An 18,828-nucleotide genomic window follows, 5' to 3' on the forward strand; every position below is an offset into this window, starting at 1 on the left:
TACCTCTAATATGTAGGTATATTGATAATTAATGAGAATTAATTAGTTATAAAAAATAATTTAAAACAACTATTTTATTTTATTTATTTTCATTTTTATATACATTTAGGTATTTTGGCATAATTAACTATTATTTAAAGTTTAATATGACGTGTACAATCGAATAATTAATTTGCTAACTTATTTACTTATAGGCTATATTATATGTACAACAGATTGTAAATATTTCTATAATAAAACTATATTATTCTTATGTATAATACATATTTTGTTTTAAACATAGTTTTATTTATTAATAATTATTCCATATTAAACCATACTTATTAGTTATTATTACCATTTACCATGATATAATCGGTAATTGATTGCTCATCAGGATTAGGTATTAAAACGATTGCTCTAAAAACGGCTCGTACGTAGCATGCAAAACATGTTAAACCTGGACAAAAACATGGCATAATTAATGATGTCATATCTAAAATAAACATAAAATGTCATTTAAATAAAATATTTATTGATTGAAGCGTTTAATAAAATGTTACATTATATAAAGATTATACTCTTACAAAGCCAATAATAAACATATAGGTTGTATACAAACATTTAATCGGGTTTTTTTTATCAGCCAGTAAATGTAAAGCACAAACGATTTTTTAATTAGGTAATAAAAAAACATTTAAAAGCGTGCACTTAATTTCCAATAAATAATAATTATAATTTACCAAAGTAAAAATGTTTCAATGTATTTATACCGTAATGGTAATTGTAATTACGAATTACTAATTATTAATGATTAATGATGAAGGTGTGATTTCTACGCAACGTAAATACACGTCATGATTGAAATTTTGGCCATATACATATTGTAGACATATTTTTGGCCGTGCGATCGAGAATTATGTTGATGATATTATGTTCATATGAAATATGAATCACTACTTTAGAAAATTTTTAAATTTTTGAAGAAAAAAATTGATTCCTATAAATTTTAATTACAATTTTCATCCTTATTACTATAAAAAAAAAGGCATTTAAATATATTGATTTGCCGAGAAGTGTGATAGGTACAGGACTTAAGGACTATAAATTGGGACCTAGTGTAGATATAATATAATATTATGACATTTCAATTTGTCATAAATTTAAAATAAATAATTATGAATATATTATTAAATGTATTAAATGTATTACATAATATAATATTATTTGTCTGTATTCTCAGTGGATAGTCGTTGTCTCTTTGTCTCCTATGAAGCTTATGATGCTTCGCCATTGAAATCTAGAATAGTAGAATATTATTTAGATCGACAAAGAGACAAACTCAATTTTGTTTACTTAAAAGTTAAAATGTTGAATATTTTGTTACCAGATTTTTTAATTTGTAATTTACATAATAACATCCTCCTTCTCCTTCCTCCTATACTATAAAATGAAGAACAGCTGTCTATAGTGGAACTATGGAACGGAAAACGCCGGCTATAGTGAAATCGTGGCGTAAAAAATTAAACACCGCTCCGTTTCTACTGTCCCCCCCCCCCCCGAACCTTTCCCGTAGATTCCTTAGCGCGTCCAATCGCGTACCTTCGCCGCGGCGGCGGTCAGTTGGTTTTCAAATGTTCAAACCTTTTTCGAAAAATGTTACGCTTACGCGTATTTTTACTCCGTTTTTCGCATTTTTGACATTTTTGCCTACTTCGTTATTGTTTTAAAAGCCGCTGATGTGTCTGTCCATAGTCATCACAATCGACGCCAGCGTCGGTCGTTATTATTGCTTTTTTTCGTTTTTCTCGATTCGTTTCGTCTTTTCAATTGCCGTTTGTGCTCTATTTGTTAAGTTTATTTCTTTTGAAACCCGTGGATATGCGGTTTGTACGCAAATTCGGTTTGTACACTTTAAAATTCGCGTTCACGAAATGTCAGTCGGTCTTCGTTCCAACTCACAAGTGCACAATTTTGTTGTTTTGTTTTTGATTCAATAAATATTGTATTATATTATTGTAGACATATTGTTTGGTCCTTAATAACGTAGGTATATTGCTTAACGCAAAAACAATTTTGTGGTTTGATTTAAATAAATATATTATTCAAACATACATTTTAATAATGTAATAATAATAATAACGGTCAGTTCGTTGAATAAACTACAATTAAAGTTTAATCAGTGTGTAGATACATCGAATTATAAACGATTACATCGATGTGTATCGAATATATCGGTTTACGTCACTCCGTAGACACATAGCTTAATTGTTGAAGTTTTGTCCGCTACAAGCATCACGAACTGTAGCTCGGTATGTTAGGCGTATGCGCTCTAAATGTAAGTAGTTAGGTAAGACCGAGTTCGACTCCGTCAGAAGCGCCGCTCTTCAGGCGGCGACTGATTGTGCCCTGTGATATAACGCGGCCGCCCGTAATTCGACTTTTTTTGCATTTTTTTTTTTTTTTTTTGTTAGGGATTAAGTAGGTCTCTACACTATTTACGCTTAAGGCGACGAGGAGGATTACCAGGAATGGTTAATGAAGCCAGATTTTTTACCAAGTTCGTTTGGATGAGAGTTAAGGCGTAGGTGGAATCGTTTGTAATAATTTTTAGCTTCTTCCTGAACTGTTTTCATATGTAGGTCTTTATGCAGGAAGTGATTTGAGACATATAGTGGAGAGTTGGTAATTTTTCTTAGTATTTTATTTTGGAATCGTTGAATTTTATTTAGATTTGATATTTTTGCGTTACCCCATAGCTGTAAGCCGTACGTCCAAATTGGCTTTAAAAGAGATTTATAAAGAAGTAGTTCAATATTTAATTTAGAGTGTTTGTTGTTGACTATTAGGGTGACTTTATCGTCCGCATAGTCTGCTACTAGTGTGTTGGGCGTGGTCGATTGGTCAGATGTATAAATATTGTATAGCATTGGGGAGAGGATACCACCTTGCGGAACTCCTGCCGCAATACCTGCTATATTAGAGTCTGAAGAACCATAATGGACCTGGAAGTGTCGGTCTGCGAGATATGATTTAAGTATAATGTAGTATGTTGGGTGTAGGAATTGTTTTAATTTGTAAAGTAAACCTTCATGCCACACTCTATCGAAGGCCTGCGATACGTCAAGGAATGCGCAGGTGCAGTAACGTTTTTTTTCGAGGGCAAAAGAGACAGCGTCAACCACTCTATGGACTTGGTGAATAGTCGAGTGTTTAGCACGAAAACCAAATTGATAGTCGGGTAAGATTTTTTTATTTAACATGATAGGTAGGATATGTTTAAGCAAAAGCCTTTCCAGTATTTTGCCGAAAAACGGTAATAAACTAATTGGTCTGTAAGAATTTAAGGAGTCCAGTGGTTTGTTTGGTTTTGGAATTAGGATGATTTTAGAGAATTTCCAGAGAAAGGGAAAGTAAGAGAGTCTTAAGGAAGCATTGAAAATGTGGGTAAGGAGGATGATTGCACGTTTTGGTAGGCATCTGGTGACTTCCGCTGTAATTAAATCAAACCCTGGGGATTTCCTAAGTGAGTATTTTTGTATTGTAAATTTTACTTCACTGGGCGTGAAGTGTTTTACTGGTAGAGAAATAGGAAGAGGAGAGTCAAGATACATTTGTAGAGAGTTAGTAGTAGCTAGTGAGAATGTTTCAGGGTTAGGTTGGAAAATGTCATGAAGATGATTTTTGAATAATTCTGCTTTTTCAGCATCAGAATAAGCAAGGCTACCATCTGGGTTTTTTTATTGGAGGTGATGCGGCTTTGTATTGGAGCTTCGCTTGATATCTGGATGGTTGGCTTTCAGTAATTTGTAACCGGGAATATGTACATTAGAGTGTTGAGTAAGATGTGTTTCCGTAATTAATGCTATATCAATACGTTTGTTTTGTAGTACTGATTGGATTTCAATTACATGATTTTTGAGGACGTTTGCGTTGAATAATAAAATTAAAAGGGATTTGTTTGTGTGTGTGTTATTAATCATTTTTTATTTTCTAAGAGACTAGTTATTACTTTGGTAAGTAGGGATATTAAAGGATTAATTAGAGATTTAAAATCCTCGATGAATGTATTGATTATGATGTGTGACAATGATGTGTGTTTTTGTTTTTTTTTTTTGTTTGTGTGTCTGTGTACCTGATAACTAGTCCAAATAATGCTTCGATTTTCAACTTCAGTATCTTGTTCGATGGGAAAGTGAATATTGTTGTTGCATTGAGGAGATCAAAATTTAAAATTCCCAATAGTTTTCCAAAGCACCGGGAAAAACGGGAATTTTTACGCAAAATCGGTTTTCAGCAAATCGATTTTGGATTTTGGTATACATCTAAAATAAATTACTGTAGATATATGACATATTCACTGTATGTTTATATTATCATTATCTATAGGTACACGATACAATTTTAAAATATTTAAATTGGTTTTGAACTGTAAACAGAAATATTCAGTTTCCAATATTTTAGTTTTTTTGAATTTCAATAAAATTGAGTTTGTTTGGTAAAAAATCTTGAAAATTTAATGCAAGGCACATAGTGTATTATTGTTACAATGAAATTTGAAAAAAATTTAAATTCCATTGTCACAATTTTTTTTATAAGCATTTAAATTTCGACAAAATACGTAAAAATGTTCAAATTATTTTGAGTGTTAGAAATTCATAAAAAATTTTCTTTTTAAAACTAAGATTTGAAAATTTAATGTAAGATTCTTCATAAGTGTTTCTAATTTTATAAAAAAAATCTCTACTGGAAGCGTAATTCGAAAGTTCTCTACTTTGATCGTTTAAAGTTAAAATTTTTACAACATTGGATATTTACTTGATTTTTCATATAGTGATTTTCTTATTTTGCTGTAATTCAAAAATAAATAACTGTAGAAACTTGAAATTTATATCATATGTTTATTTCGTCAATTCCTATACTTGATACAATTTTGAAAATATTTTGACTTATTTTGAGCTGTTTACGGACAATTTAAAATTTTAGTTTTTTTTTAAATAAATATCAATACCGACCCAAAAAGCGTGAAAAATTTAATATAATGCTCCTGATATATTGTTACAATAGCAGTTGACACATATTAAAAATACGCACAATTTTTCCTTACCAGCATTTGAAGTTCGAATTTTTTGACAAATTTTGTCAAATTTAAAATTTAAAAATTATTTTGTTGTTAAAAATTGATTAAATTTTTAAATTTTATAGCTAAGGATTGAAAATTTAAAACAAGCTTCCACGTAAGTAGGTTATTCTGTAACCAACAAATCTCAAAAATATAAAATCACAGTTTTTTTTTTTTATAGTTATTTTATGTTCAAATTTGAAAGAAATTACTTACCAAGTAACCAAGAATAATTATTATAATAATAATAACGACTTTAGTTATTTTGTTGTCATTTTATAATATTAAACTCAGTTGTAATGGATTTGTTAAATTTTAATTTAATTATAAATCATTGTTTTAAAACGATCTGTCAGCCTAAACATATTTTAATATACCTATTATTACCAATACGTATATTGGTACTTATATGGCTATATGGAATTTCTGTAAGTAATTTATTTTTCTTTCAGTAATACGGCAGGTTGAACTAATTCTTGTCATAAACTAATTTTATATGTTATAAATTATAATATTATTTTATACAATATTACTAGATGTTATTATTACCTAGTGAATTTATAGTGAATACGGTTTATGGTATGCAAATAGCATAGAATGAATCTAAATATTTTGAAAATTGCCTTGCGTGCTTATGTTGCAAGCTGACTATAGTACTCGATACCTCGATCGAGTGTCAATAAATTAATTATGAGTTTGAATTCCATATTAGAGTAAACTAATGACATTATTTTAAATCCTCAAATATTAATTTCAAATATTTGGATGAAAATTATTTTTTGTGATTAGAAGCAAATTATTGTGACGAGCAATAAAGGTATTCCAATTATTACATTACCTCTACAATAGAAGTATTCATGTTAACATGAATAATGTTTAAATGTACATATTATTATGTAATATCTTTGGAAATAAATTAGCCGTATAATATATTTTCAATTTTGAACAATATTATATTATTTTTTTGTCATGGAGATATTCGTTTGGATGTTTATTCATACGTCCGATTACACATTTTGAATCAGTTTTATACTTCGCCACCATTAACTGTCGATTTATTTTAATTCTCTTTACATAAATATATTAATTATCAATTTATGGTACCATTGATATATCCTTATTGTAATATTATTTTTCTAACCTTTGCGTAGGTATAAAAGCGCAAAAAAAAATCAAAAACAAAAATTTATACATTTCACATAATTTCAAAAGAATGGCCCTCAGCACCAATATTCAAAACGCTGATGCATTAAATGCCATTGTGATGGACAATATTGAAGCTATATTGGAAAACATAGTTTACGGAAACTTTTTATATTTTGAGGATGTGATAGAAGAATACGATCGTGTACTTATTATATTTGTGGGGCCAATGATTTTCATCTTGGCCAGAAGTGCATTGTCTTGCGAAGCGGTGTCCATCGCAGAATTATCAAATAATGAAGATAACTCTGCGATGGTCCCCGAGGATGCGACGATGGAAGATGCGATTGAAGGAAGCGACGTCAACTCCGAAGAGCCTTCCTGGTTGGACGACCCAGTGCAAGAAGACGCCGTGTCGGACAAGTTTGAGCCGGCGAAACGCGTTCCTCATCGACGAAGCCGGTTTTCTATTGCTTGGAAGCGCGTGAAACGGGTTTTCTGCACACTGTGCTGTTGCGGGCGACGAACCAGTCGATAGCCCCGTGCTTGGGCAGGACAGGACGACGGACAGGATGACGGCGACGCAAAGGAGGTGAGGGGATACGAGAAAGAGCACGGACGGTGCCCGGCGGTATGTCACCCGCGCACACGTTCTCCGACCACCCACGGCGCGACGGGTTCGCGGGCGTAGTGCGCTCGGTCGTCGTTGACGCGCGAGACCCTCTGGCGGCTCGGCGAGCGCCCGGCTGCAGTTTCGGTCGCGTGGAACGATGGACAACGATGACGACGACACGGCGGCTAGTAGAAGTACCGTCGCTGGCAACGACGGTACCGACGATTACGACGGCGAAGGCGACTCGTTACGGCGGCAGCGGTGCCGAAACCCGTCTGTCGCCAACGAGTCGTCGTCACCGTCAATCGTCACTAGCTGCCGCTCGTCGCCGCGTCGTCCATCGCTCCCGCGGCCGACTCAGTCTGGCCTCGCCGGTTGGGCAAGGTCGTCACACGCGTCCGAGCAAACGCGCCCGCGATACCCGTCAACCCGCGGGACCGGTCGCGAGAACGTTGTAGAGGTGACCAGTAGCCAAAACTTTGCAAATCAGCACCGAATAGCCATCTCGTATCCCCTCCCCTCCACGTTTATTGTGTCTCCTGTCCGTCGTTTTTTTTTTTTCTTTTTATATTTTATTGTTACATTTTTCAATTATTGTTACTTCGGTATATTGTATATTTAATTCTTTGACCCCCCCCCTTTTTTTCATGTAAATATAAATATTACTTTTTTTCTAAATTTTTCCCTTTTTTATAATATTACTTTTTTTCTAAATTTTTCCTCTTTTTATAATATTACTTTTTTTCTAAATTTTTCCTCTTTATAATATTACTTTTTTTCTAAATTATTCCCTTTTTAATAATATTACTTTTTTTCTAAATTTTTCATCTTTTTATGATATTACTTATTTGTTTATATAATAATAACACGTGAACACAAAAAATTATTGTTTCTTATTATTTTTATATTGTTCAGTGTATACATCAATTGATACAACTTACAGATTTAACGACTACAAATCGTTAAAACATATACCAAATACTAATAACAAAAGACTCGTTGGTCGTTTATACAGAGTATATAATGATAATCAACATTGACTACAGACATGCAGTATAAACGTTACAAGACTATTATAGGTATATTTATATTATGTTCCAAGAAATATTTAAACCACATAATATAGTCTGTGTTTAAACCTTCAAACACTTAACGCGACGGAAACTGTTACATAATTAATAAATCATAAAATAACACCGGCGGATACGGCAAGGATAGGTATAATAATATAAACTGTACATTGTGCAAGGATGGTAGATAGTAATATTATGTATTATGTAAAACGTACGAACGTCGATATACCTAATCGAATAAATTGTCGAATAGTTTATACAAAATAATATTTAATACAAATCCAAAGTTATATTTTAGTATTTCACATGACTATTATAGCTGCAGCCTGTCGAAAAATATAACCAAACACTATAGATATCATAACGGGACAGTCAACGTTAAAATGCATAGGATCCCCCAGAATCGTAGTGGTCGCCTACATTATGAGAAATCCTTCGGAGTTGTCCAACCTATGATAAGGACCTATGATATGTTTGAAGGTAGGCGCAACCATATACTTTTTCGGGGGGACAAAATGCGCCGCGGTTTTTAATAGAACTGTCCCGTATTCAGGCCTTTACGCCTTTACAAGTATACGGTTGTCGCGACCATTGTAATAACGACGAGAAATATCAAAACATCAACGTATCAAGTTCGGTGCCAATTTAAGTGTTCTATTTGCATTTTTATTACGGTTATAATATATTATTATCCAAATGGCGTAATAATTTGTCGTCGTATTTTGTACGCATTGGTGTTTTTGTTTTTTATGTTTATAAAAGTACTTCGTTAAATTTTTTCAAATGAAATATAGGTAAACCGTAAAATATTGTTCAAAAATGGTTTATATGACTAATAACAATTTTTTGAAGTTCAGCGGCACTGTACATACCTACTGGTAATTTTTCAAGCATGCTCGCTCACCACTTTTTTCTTACAAAAAAAAAATATACATACATAATTGTATTACTTAATGTATTAATGTTTCCGTGGCATTGGTAATTTATGTTACTATATAAATGTATTGCAGCATGGCTGAAATCGTATTGTCGTCCAACACAATTATCGAAGAAATCAATTCGATCACGTCTGCAGGGACTTTCGCCGTAGGACATTGCGTGTCGGAAGATTTCCAAATGAGTAGGGGTGTTGCGGTGCAGTTTAAGTAAGTTTGATATACATATTTCATATCTATTACAGTCATTTTTCAAAAATATAAATGACGTACTAAACAGTTAAATATGTATATTTAGAAGTTAAAATTTAAAAATATGTTGTCTGAATACTTATTTTCATTGTTTAAGGTCATTTATACTTAAATCGATTTATGTTACAGGCTGAACTATGGTCATGTTAGCGTCCTCCTGGACCAAAGGGTCAGAGTAGGTGGGGTAGCAGAACTGAGGGTTGACCAGGAAAATTATTTTTATATTTTTTACCTGGTGACCAAAGTTTTATACCACCATAAACCAACTCTCCAGTCCCTAGCCACCACATTGGTCCAGTTAAGGGATAGATTGAAGAAATTGTCGATTAGTTCTTTAATTATCCCGAAACTGGGCTGTAAATTAGATGGACTTAATTGGTACCAGGTTCATGATTTATTAAAGACGACATTTAACGGTAGTGATGGCCTGCAGTTAAAAGTCACAGTTTTCTATCCCGAAAACGTAAGATTTCATTTTTATTAACCATTAAACCATTTATATACATAATACCTACTGCAATATATAAAATATTAAAATATGTAACTTATGTAGTTTCAGATACCATCTCACCATCTAGCCAAAATAGAGGAGAAACCAATTGATTTTTTTAATGGTTCGACGAATTCCACAGTCAAAATTCTACCCGTCGAAATAACGTGCGCGTCGACAAACGTTCAAAAATGTTTAGCAAATAAATTTTTAACACCAGAGTAATTTCATTGTTTTTATATTTAAATTTGTATCAATATGCAAAACGTTCAATGTGTAGTTAAATTGTATTACACTTCAATGTATATTTTTACAGGTTGTGGGCGACGGTGCACTTAGGACAGGTTGTCCGAGTCAATGACAACTTCGTAATATGGGCAATACAGGGCGATGATGTGAGGTTTTTTCAGACTTTGGAAGCCCAAATTAATGAAACAGTGGCGATGGGCCTTGCTTCATTCATTTGGGCATTTCCAAAGTCGGAAATGATTCACTATGCGGCATTTTCGTCCCTGGTAAGGTCACAGTTGGCTGACAATGTACCTTGGCGGTATAAAATAGTGGTATGCAACCCATCTATGTAAGTTGATCATCAAATTAAATTTATTTACCTATGTAAATGTTATAATTATGAAATATATTTTACAACAAAATGTTATTAAGTATTAATTTTTGCTCATTTATAAAACGTTGTAGGCCCACGCAAACAATACATGCGTGAAAATGGCCGAGAGGCAGAAATCATCACCGGCCTTCACCTCAAAATTATAATCCTGGCCAAGGCGGGTTTGTACGTGGTAGTGGCCAGCTGGTACGTGATCGCGGGGAGATTATGCGTGGCGGATATTTCCACGGACGTGGTGGACGTGGCGGACGTGGTGGACGTGGCGGATATGGTGAACACTCGTCCACACCGTCCACGGCAATTTATTCGAGCGCGTTGGGCGCATTAGGGCACACCGTAACATCGATCGTATCAGTCGGTTAGTTTCAACAGCATAATATTTTAAAAACTTAGGGCCGTTCTTACAATATCCGGTTAAAGTTAACGGACACTGAACCGGCGGAATTCTGCCGTTAAAAAATCTGTTATCAGCCGGTTATCGTTGACCAACACTTAACTGGACATTGTAAGAACGGTCCTTAATTGTATAAGTAATAACATTTAGGTTCAAAATAAAAATGTTATATTATTATTACAATATAGTACAATTGGCCACACAAAATACGAGCCCACAACCAGCGCCGGCTGGGTCATCGTGGTCTAACGTCAATTATACCCGTGGGCGGGCACATGGACGGCCAACAATTATGTTCCATAATTGCAGGGCATTTGGCCATACCCGGCAGTACTGCCCTAACAATTGTAAGTACCTAGACAAAATGATTTAAAATTATTATTTATTTTACATTATGTAAACTTCAATGAACTCTTCGTAATCTTCAATGATAATATAATAGTTTACACTACCTACGCATGATGCACCCAGGGTTGTTATGTTGAAAACACATTTAAAATATAAAAAAAAACTCATTGATTTTGTTTTAAACGATTAAAATACATGTTTTAAGTATCAATAAAAAACGTGTGTTTAAAATAATATAATTAAAAAGCTGCTTACTTTATCATACTGTATTGAAGATCGAAACACCCCCCCCCCCCCACCCATAAAAAAATTGTAGACGTTTATAATATATCATAGGTTAATGTGTTATACGTTTCGAAAAATGAAGCTGTATCGATATTAGGGTGCTAAACGAATTATTATCTTTATTTTACACGTCCTAAATTGATGTTCCGCGTATTTTCCAATACACTTTTGTGGTTTTTGATATTAGGGTAAATTTAACTATAAGAGGGAGTTATAGGTATTTTGAATTTTCACATTTTTGTATTGTATCAACTTATAACTACCTTTATAATTAAAATATTGAAAAAAACCAACGAGATAATTAGGTAAATTTACTTAAATATTAAAAAAACACCTACTAAAATATCATACTAAGTATAATATACCTAATAGTTAATACTACATATTCCATCATTAAAAATATCAAATAAATGTATTTCTGTATTTCATAATCAATTTTGATTTTATGTACCTAATTACAGTTTATTCTAATTTATATTGTGTAGTAACTAGTAACTTTATGATACCTTTATGATAGCTTTACATTATTATATTTTATTCTATGCATCACTGCAGTTTTCCAATATTATGACAGAAACACATTTTTTTTAAATCAATAAACGAAAAACAAATAACTTTGCAATAAAATAAAATATGATATCAATAAACATAATTTATTAATAATTATTAATAAGCAATGGACGTATAATTTGTAAGATAAAATAATAATTATGAATATTACAAATAGCATTAATAAAAATAATGTTTGTGCTTTTATTCTATTTTTATAATTTAACCTGTACAATAATAATGAGTACCATTGACGACGTTTAAAATATGTCATAAGTAGGCACGTTATATAATTTATATTTATATTCCCATTTGTAATTTGTTTTAATGTGTGATTTAATTTATTATAATGTTACGTTTTGTAAAATGAAACCATATCAATAAGGACAGTAAACGAATTATTGTTTCTGTTTTAAACGTCCTAAATTGATGTTACACGTATTTTCCAACACAGTTTTGTGGTTTTTGAAATATTAGGGTAAATTATTGAGCTTTCATTAATTCAACTATAAAAGCGAATTATATAGCCTATAGGTATTTTCACGTTTTTATATTGCATACATTTATAACTACCCAGCTAAAAACCAATGAGATAATAGGTAAAATTACTTTAATATTACAAACGACGACTAAAATATTAATTTATTATACATATATATATAATATATATATATATTTAATACTACATATTCCATCATTAAAAATACAAAATAAATGTATTAGAAATACGGAATGTGTTTCTATAATTAACTTTGAATTTCTGTACTTACAGTTTATTCTAATTTATATTGTACAGTAATCCTTAAATACGTTTTTCTCTAAAATATGCCATGAAACCTATCCTTATAAGCTCTTAATACGTCGTCAAAAATTTCAGATATTATGAAAATACAACTGAGAAATTCACAATACATAAAGCCCTTACCTATGTGTCTTCACGACGTATCGTAATCCGTAGACAGGCACTCTACATTTTTAGTTTTGAAAATTGTATTAAAATCAAAAACCGAACATAACACATACATGGGATTACATACAGATACGTTTACAAATTCGCAACTGAAGTAGGTACTAAACGTTCCCAAATCAATACCTAAAAGGCTAAAACATACCATACATAGATAAAATATTACGACCGATAAGCAGTGGTGTATTGGGGGGTATACGGGGGTATACGGCGTATACCGAATACGCCAATTGTATCCATGGCGTATAGCATATGAAAAATTAATGATACGCGGGTATACGGCCGTATCTACCGTATATCCTATATGGCAATTTTAAATAATTTATAAATTATTATAAAATACCTACATCTTGACGAGCGTGAATTGTAAATGATGTAATTAAGATTTTATATGTTTACGAAAAATGATTATCATTTAAAAATCAAGGTTATCACTTATAAGCCTTGTAATCATGAACTAAGATAATATAATTATCTTAGTTCATGCTGGTAATCAAACATTCATAATCAAGATATTACCCCACCTTCGTGGATGTAAACGTTTTCTGAATAGGGGTAAACAAGGATCTAACATCATGTTAGTTTATGGGCTCGTTTCCTAGGTTAACGTACCTTACATTAAGTTATAACTTATAGACTATAGTGTTATTGTTACACACTTATACTTGTTTGTATAACTTTTGTATTTTTGATGTATTATTATTATTATTATTATTATTATTATTATTATTCTAGATGTATTATTTTTGAAAGTGGGACGCGTTCTAGATGTTCGTTGGGTAGCTAGCAGCTGGAAAGCTGTCAATGTTGTTTGGAGAATGTTCCCGGCTTTATGCAAACATTTTTCTGAGGCATCAGAAGATACTCATAAAGACTCTAAAGCAAGAAAAAAGTATCAAGGTTTAAAAGCAAGATTAGCTAGTCCAGAATTTTTGACCGACTTAGCTCTGATGTGTGACTGTCTTCAAGAATTAACTTTTTTTTCAAAACAACTACAAGATCGTTCCACAACACTTATTATTGGTCAAAAACATATAAATAGAACAATTAGGGTATTAGATTCTTTAAAAAATGAACCAGGGGAACATATGTCTGATGTTTTAAAAATTGAAGATACTATGAAGTTCAAAAATATTCAGCTTTTCACCAATACAAAAATAATTAAAATTAATTTCTTACTAGTCTAATAAACAACTTAAAATCTAGATTGCTCGATAATAAACAAGATGATATGATTATTCAAGATATGCAAATAATGGATATGACCAACTGGCCAGAAAATATTGACATACGATTTGGAGAAACCGAGGTTAAACGTTTATGTAAGCGCTTTATGCTCAACCAGGAAAATGCAATAAATGGAATCAGGCAACTAATTCATGATCCAACAGTTTTACCAAAAGACATTATGCCAGAATTTGATAATTTTTATGAAACATTTCTTGTTTCAACAGCGGAATGTGAAAGAGGGTTCAGCTTAATGAACAACATATGTACTAAACTAAGAGCAAGGCTTACCATGCAGAATATTTCCAACTTAATGTTTATTAATATTAATGGTCCTCCATTAGAAAAATGGGACCCCAAAGACTATGTGAAATCGTGGATGGTTAGTCATAGATCTGCAGAAGACGCTAGAACCAAATTATGTCGACCAGCTATCGTTGCAAATAGTGAAAACAAATCAAACCTTTGGAAAATACTTTAAGCAAATTAAAAAAAAAAAATGTAAAATATTTGTCATATTAGACTATTAATTGTTAAAATAATTTTTTGTTTTTAATTTAGTATATTGTAAAAAGATAAATAAAACTCATAGTTCGAGTGAAGCGAGAAAATTTTTTTTTGATCCTACCTGGATCCCTCCATTATATAAATCTACTTGAATAAGGCGTATACCCACTGTTTATTTTAGCAATACATCACTGCCGATAAGGCTAATGACTTACGAGTTCCGACAAAACTGTTCGTCTGTGCAAAACCTGACATTTTATGGTTTAAAATAGGTGTGATGGCGCAAAAAAATATTTAAATATAATTTTAGTTAAGGATTTATAAAAAAAAGTTCTAAAACTCAGATTTTAATCTATTTGTATTTGTTTCTTTTTTTCCAGGAATCGCAGAATTTTTTATATTATAGGTACACGATTTATATATTTATACATTATACATTATACATCAGACATTATACATTATTACTTTTACAAAATCATAATTTTTTACAATTACAATATTATACAATCATACTCTTTTTTTGGAAACGTGGGGGAAAGCCGAGCTACCTCGCTCACGTTCTCCCCAATACAATATTATATTATATACATACATTATACATTATACTATTACAATAATTCAATAACGTATTACATTTTAAATAGTTTATGATAATTATTATTATACCTAAATGGTTTACAGTTTTACACTTTTCAATGTCAAAACAAATCTGTAATATAATGCATAAGAAAAACAAATATATGTATATTTATTTATATTTATAATTTTATTTCGTAGTTGTATGTTATCAGCTACCTATAGCATATATTATATTATTTTTATGTATCTACTGACTACTATGCCGATTGAGTTTAATTGTATTATAATTTAATATACCTACATGAACTTATAACTAAAATCTAATTATTTATTTAGGGTTGATACATAAACATAAGTATTATATTATAATTGTTTTTTTTTCTTTTTAATGTTACTAGTTGTTATTTGCTGTTAAAAATAAGGAATACACGTTTTATAATTAAATATTGTTTCTAATCTAGAAATTAAAAAGAAACAAATCATACATGTTTATTGGACTGAGTAAAAGTTCTAATCCACCATTGTAAATATAAGATTAAGGATTAGTTAGTATTAAAATGTTTTTTTTTATATTTACAAGATATTTACAATCTATTCATAGAATAATAAGCAAATTAGATAAGAGTAATAAAAAAAACATGAGTAATATGACGGAAGAAGCCACCCATTGATGACACTACCTATTTTGTTTAGTTAATTAGGGGAAATTTGATCTAGGAATCAAGCATTTAGCAGGTCACGACACCAATTACGTTTGAGACGTCTGAAGGGATTACCCGGGATCGAAGGGACTGCTAGATTTTTTATAAGAGGGTTAGGATGATTCAGTAACTTACTGTGAAACCGCTTATAGTAGAGTTTTGCTTCATCTTTGACGGAGTTCATCCTGAGATCTTGCTGAATGGAGAGGTAGGAGACATAAGGAGGAGCATTAAGTAGTTTCCTTAGCGCTAAGTTTTGGAAGGTTTGTATTTTGTTGATGTTTGAAATTTTTGCATTACCCCAGAGTTGTATGCCATATGTCCAGATGGGCTTAATTAGAGATTTGTAAATTAGGAGTTTAGTTTTAATGTGTGTGTATCTGTTGTTATTGCAAAAAGTTTTTAACAGGCGCAGCCGTAGGTTTAAATTTTGTCTTTTAGATCTAAGGTGGGGAGCCCAGGTAAGTCTGCGATCAAGTGTGAGTCCTAGATATTTGACTGTAGAAGAAGTAGGAATTTGAGTGCCATAAATAGATACTTCAGGGCAAGGAGAGAGACGAAGTGTGAATGTTGTGTGGATAGAGTATTAAAATGTAAACTAATAATTAAACTATTAAAACTGAAATATGTTTGTGTACGCAAAATAGAGATATTTCATTTTGTAATGCTATTTATGTACTTCAATATTTTTCTATAATTCTATATACATAATATAAATAATATTTTAATTAACAATGAATAAATGTATACAACTATAGTCTTATAGAATATTATATCTGTTAGATTATTTTATCAGTAAATACATATTTTAGTATATTAACCACAAATGGGCAGAGTATCACCTAGTCATCATTGCCAGTATAATTAAACGGATATATAACTGCATAATACATATAGAAACAAATATCATTGTTTGCATTTTAATTAAATAATGCAGTGTTCTTGCATCTTATTGTATATAATTAATGTATAATCCAATATTAAGTTAAATTTTCTAATAAATGATTAAACGTACAACGACACAGAATACAAATATGGTAATATACTATAGAGTGGGCGCATGTAAACTCCGCCATGAGAACCTTTTTTCAGTATAAACACCGCCAGTGAAAAAAAATAAAGTAACCTACACTATACAGATTATTATAAAACAAAAAATCATAATTGTATAATAATAATTAACCTTATTAAATAAGTATATGCCATAAAATATAAAAACTTAAAAATAAAAATAATAATCGTTCAAAGAAATCATACAAATTGCAATGACCAGTATTATGTTAAAAATTCACATGACAATTGTAATAACTAATAATCAAAAAATATGTAGATATATTATATTATTATGACCTTATATGTAATATGTTCAACATAATTTATCTTTATTAAATGCCCTTTCGATTAAAAATGGTTTTGAAAACATAATTTTTAGTGTTCATGCCGAAAAATCGCTCCTAAGTACACCGCGTAGCCGAAATATGGCAGTATCGTAAACATCGTATAGTTAAAATCGTATTTTTTTTCTGGAGCTCAAGTCCACCGCGTGCCGCACTTGGGTAGTACAAATTTTGAATCTTTATTCAATGCCCTTTCGATTAAAAATGGGTTTGAAAACATATATATTTGGAATCCACGCCAAAAAAGCCTTAATAATTATACTTATAATTTTGAATCTATGGTGGTTACCCTTTCAAGTACAAAAGGTTTTGAATATATACATTTAGTTCGTTTTGAAAAAGCCGTCACAAGTACACCTCGCAGCAGCATAAATGGTAATTCGTAAACATCGGATGGTTGATATCGTATTCATTTTTTAGAGCTCAAGTCTACCGTGTGCTCTCTTAGAAAAGTGCAAATGTGGAATCTTTATCTGATGCCTTTTCAATTAAAAATAAACTATAAATTAATTTTGGTGTTCATGCTTCTATGCTTCATGCAACTTCTAATTATTAAGGAGGATTGTTATTTGTAATTTCCTTTTATTAGGATAGTGAACAAGTAATGATATAGCCGCTACTTTACGTGTATTGGTAGTATTGGGAAAAAAAATTGAAATAAAAAAGGTTTGTTATTAAGTGATTCCAAGAATACCTACTAAAGGTAATTTTTTAAAAGCTATTGCCTATTTGTAATAGTTTGATAATTTATGATCATAATGCGAGGTATTTAACACATAAATAAATAGAATCAAGTTTATTGGTACTTATAGTATGATTTAATTATACTGGGTGACATTTAGATAACTAAGTTTAAGCTCATTCCCCATTGTTGACACTGTTTACCAAAATGTTAAATTAGTTTTGTAGAATATTATAGATCGTTGGTGGGTTGTTTCTGGATAATATAAACTTTGTCCGTATAGCTGATTTGAATTGACTATTTTTATTGCACCTGAAGACGATCTAATCACTTGTTTTTAATAATTGTATAGGGATTTGTATTTTTATTTTCATACAATATTTTTCAATATTTTTATCATCCCGTTATTACTGCACTCTATTGATACCTAAATTAACATTATAAGGTGTATTATATTAGGTGATATTTGTAAAATAATAATTTTTTATGGTATTATTGGTACTACTTCGGAATAGTAAAATACTTAAAAATGTTTCACCATGTTATATTTTCTAATCTTAATCATTTTTTTAAAATTAGGTTGTTAAAAAACGTGCATAATAGATTCTATTTGTTTTAATTGCATTAATATAACTTATTAATATTTAATAATATTATAATTTCAATAATAATAATATTTATTATTCATCCATCTTGAATTATATCTGAAAAATAAATATTTTTATTAAAACTCCTTGTAAGACAAGAATAGGCAATAGAGTATGCAGGAACACGGTTATCTTCCTTATCAGAATTGATAAGCGCTAAACGTTCGGGGGCTAACTTCACAGACATGGTGATAAATAATAAATACCTATGTAATTTTATATTATCCATTTAACTGCCCGTGTTCTCATTCAGTATAAAACTATTTATATTATATTATTATTATATAATTAATCTTTTGATATTTACTATACT

General features: G+C 30.9%; 1 protein-coding gene across 1 annotated transcript in view; it reads right to left on the reverse strand.

Annotated features, from left to right (window-relative positions):
- Positions 1-18,828, reverse strand: part of LOC132946186 (uncharacterized) — a 115,605-nt gene that overhangs the window by 2,312 nt on the left and 94,465 nt on the right. The window contains exon 3 of the mRNA XM_061016050.1: positions 345-439. Coding sequence (XP_060872033.1) covers positions 345-439 — 95 coding nt within the window. The remainder of the gene's footprint in view (positions 1-344; positions 440-18,828) is intronic.

Source organism: Metopolophium dirhodum, chromosome 6, assembly GCF_019925205.1.
Source record: "Metopolophium dirhodum isolate CAU chromosome 6, ASM1992520v1, whole genome shotgun sequence".
Classification (NCBI taxonomy): Eukaryota; Metazoa; Arthropoda; class Insecta; order Hemiptera; family Aphididae; genus Metopolophium; species Metopolophium dirhodum.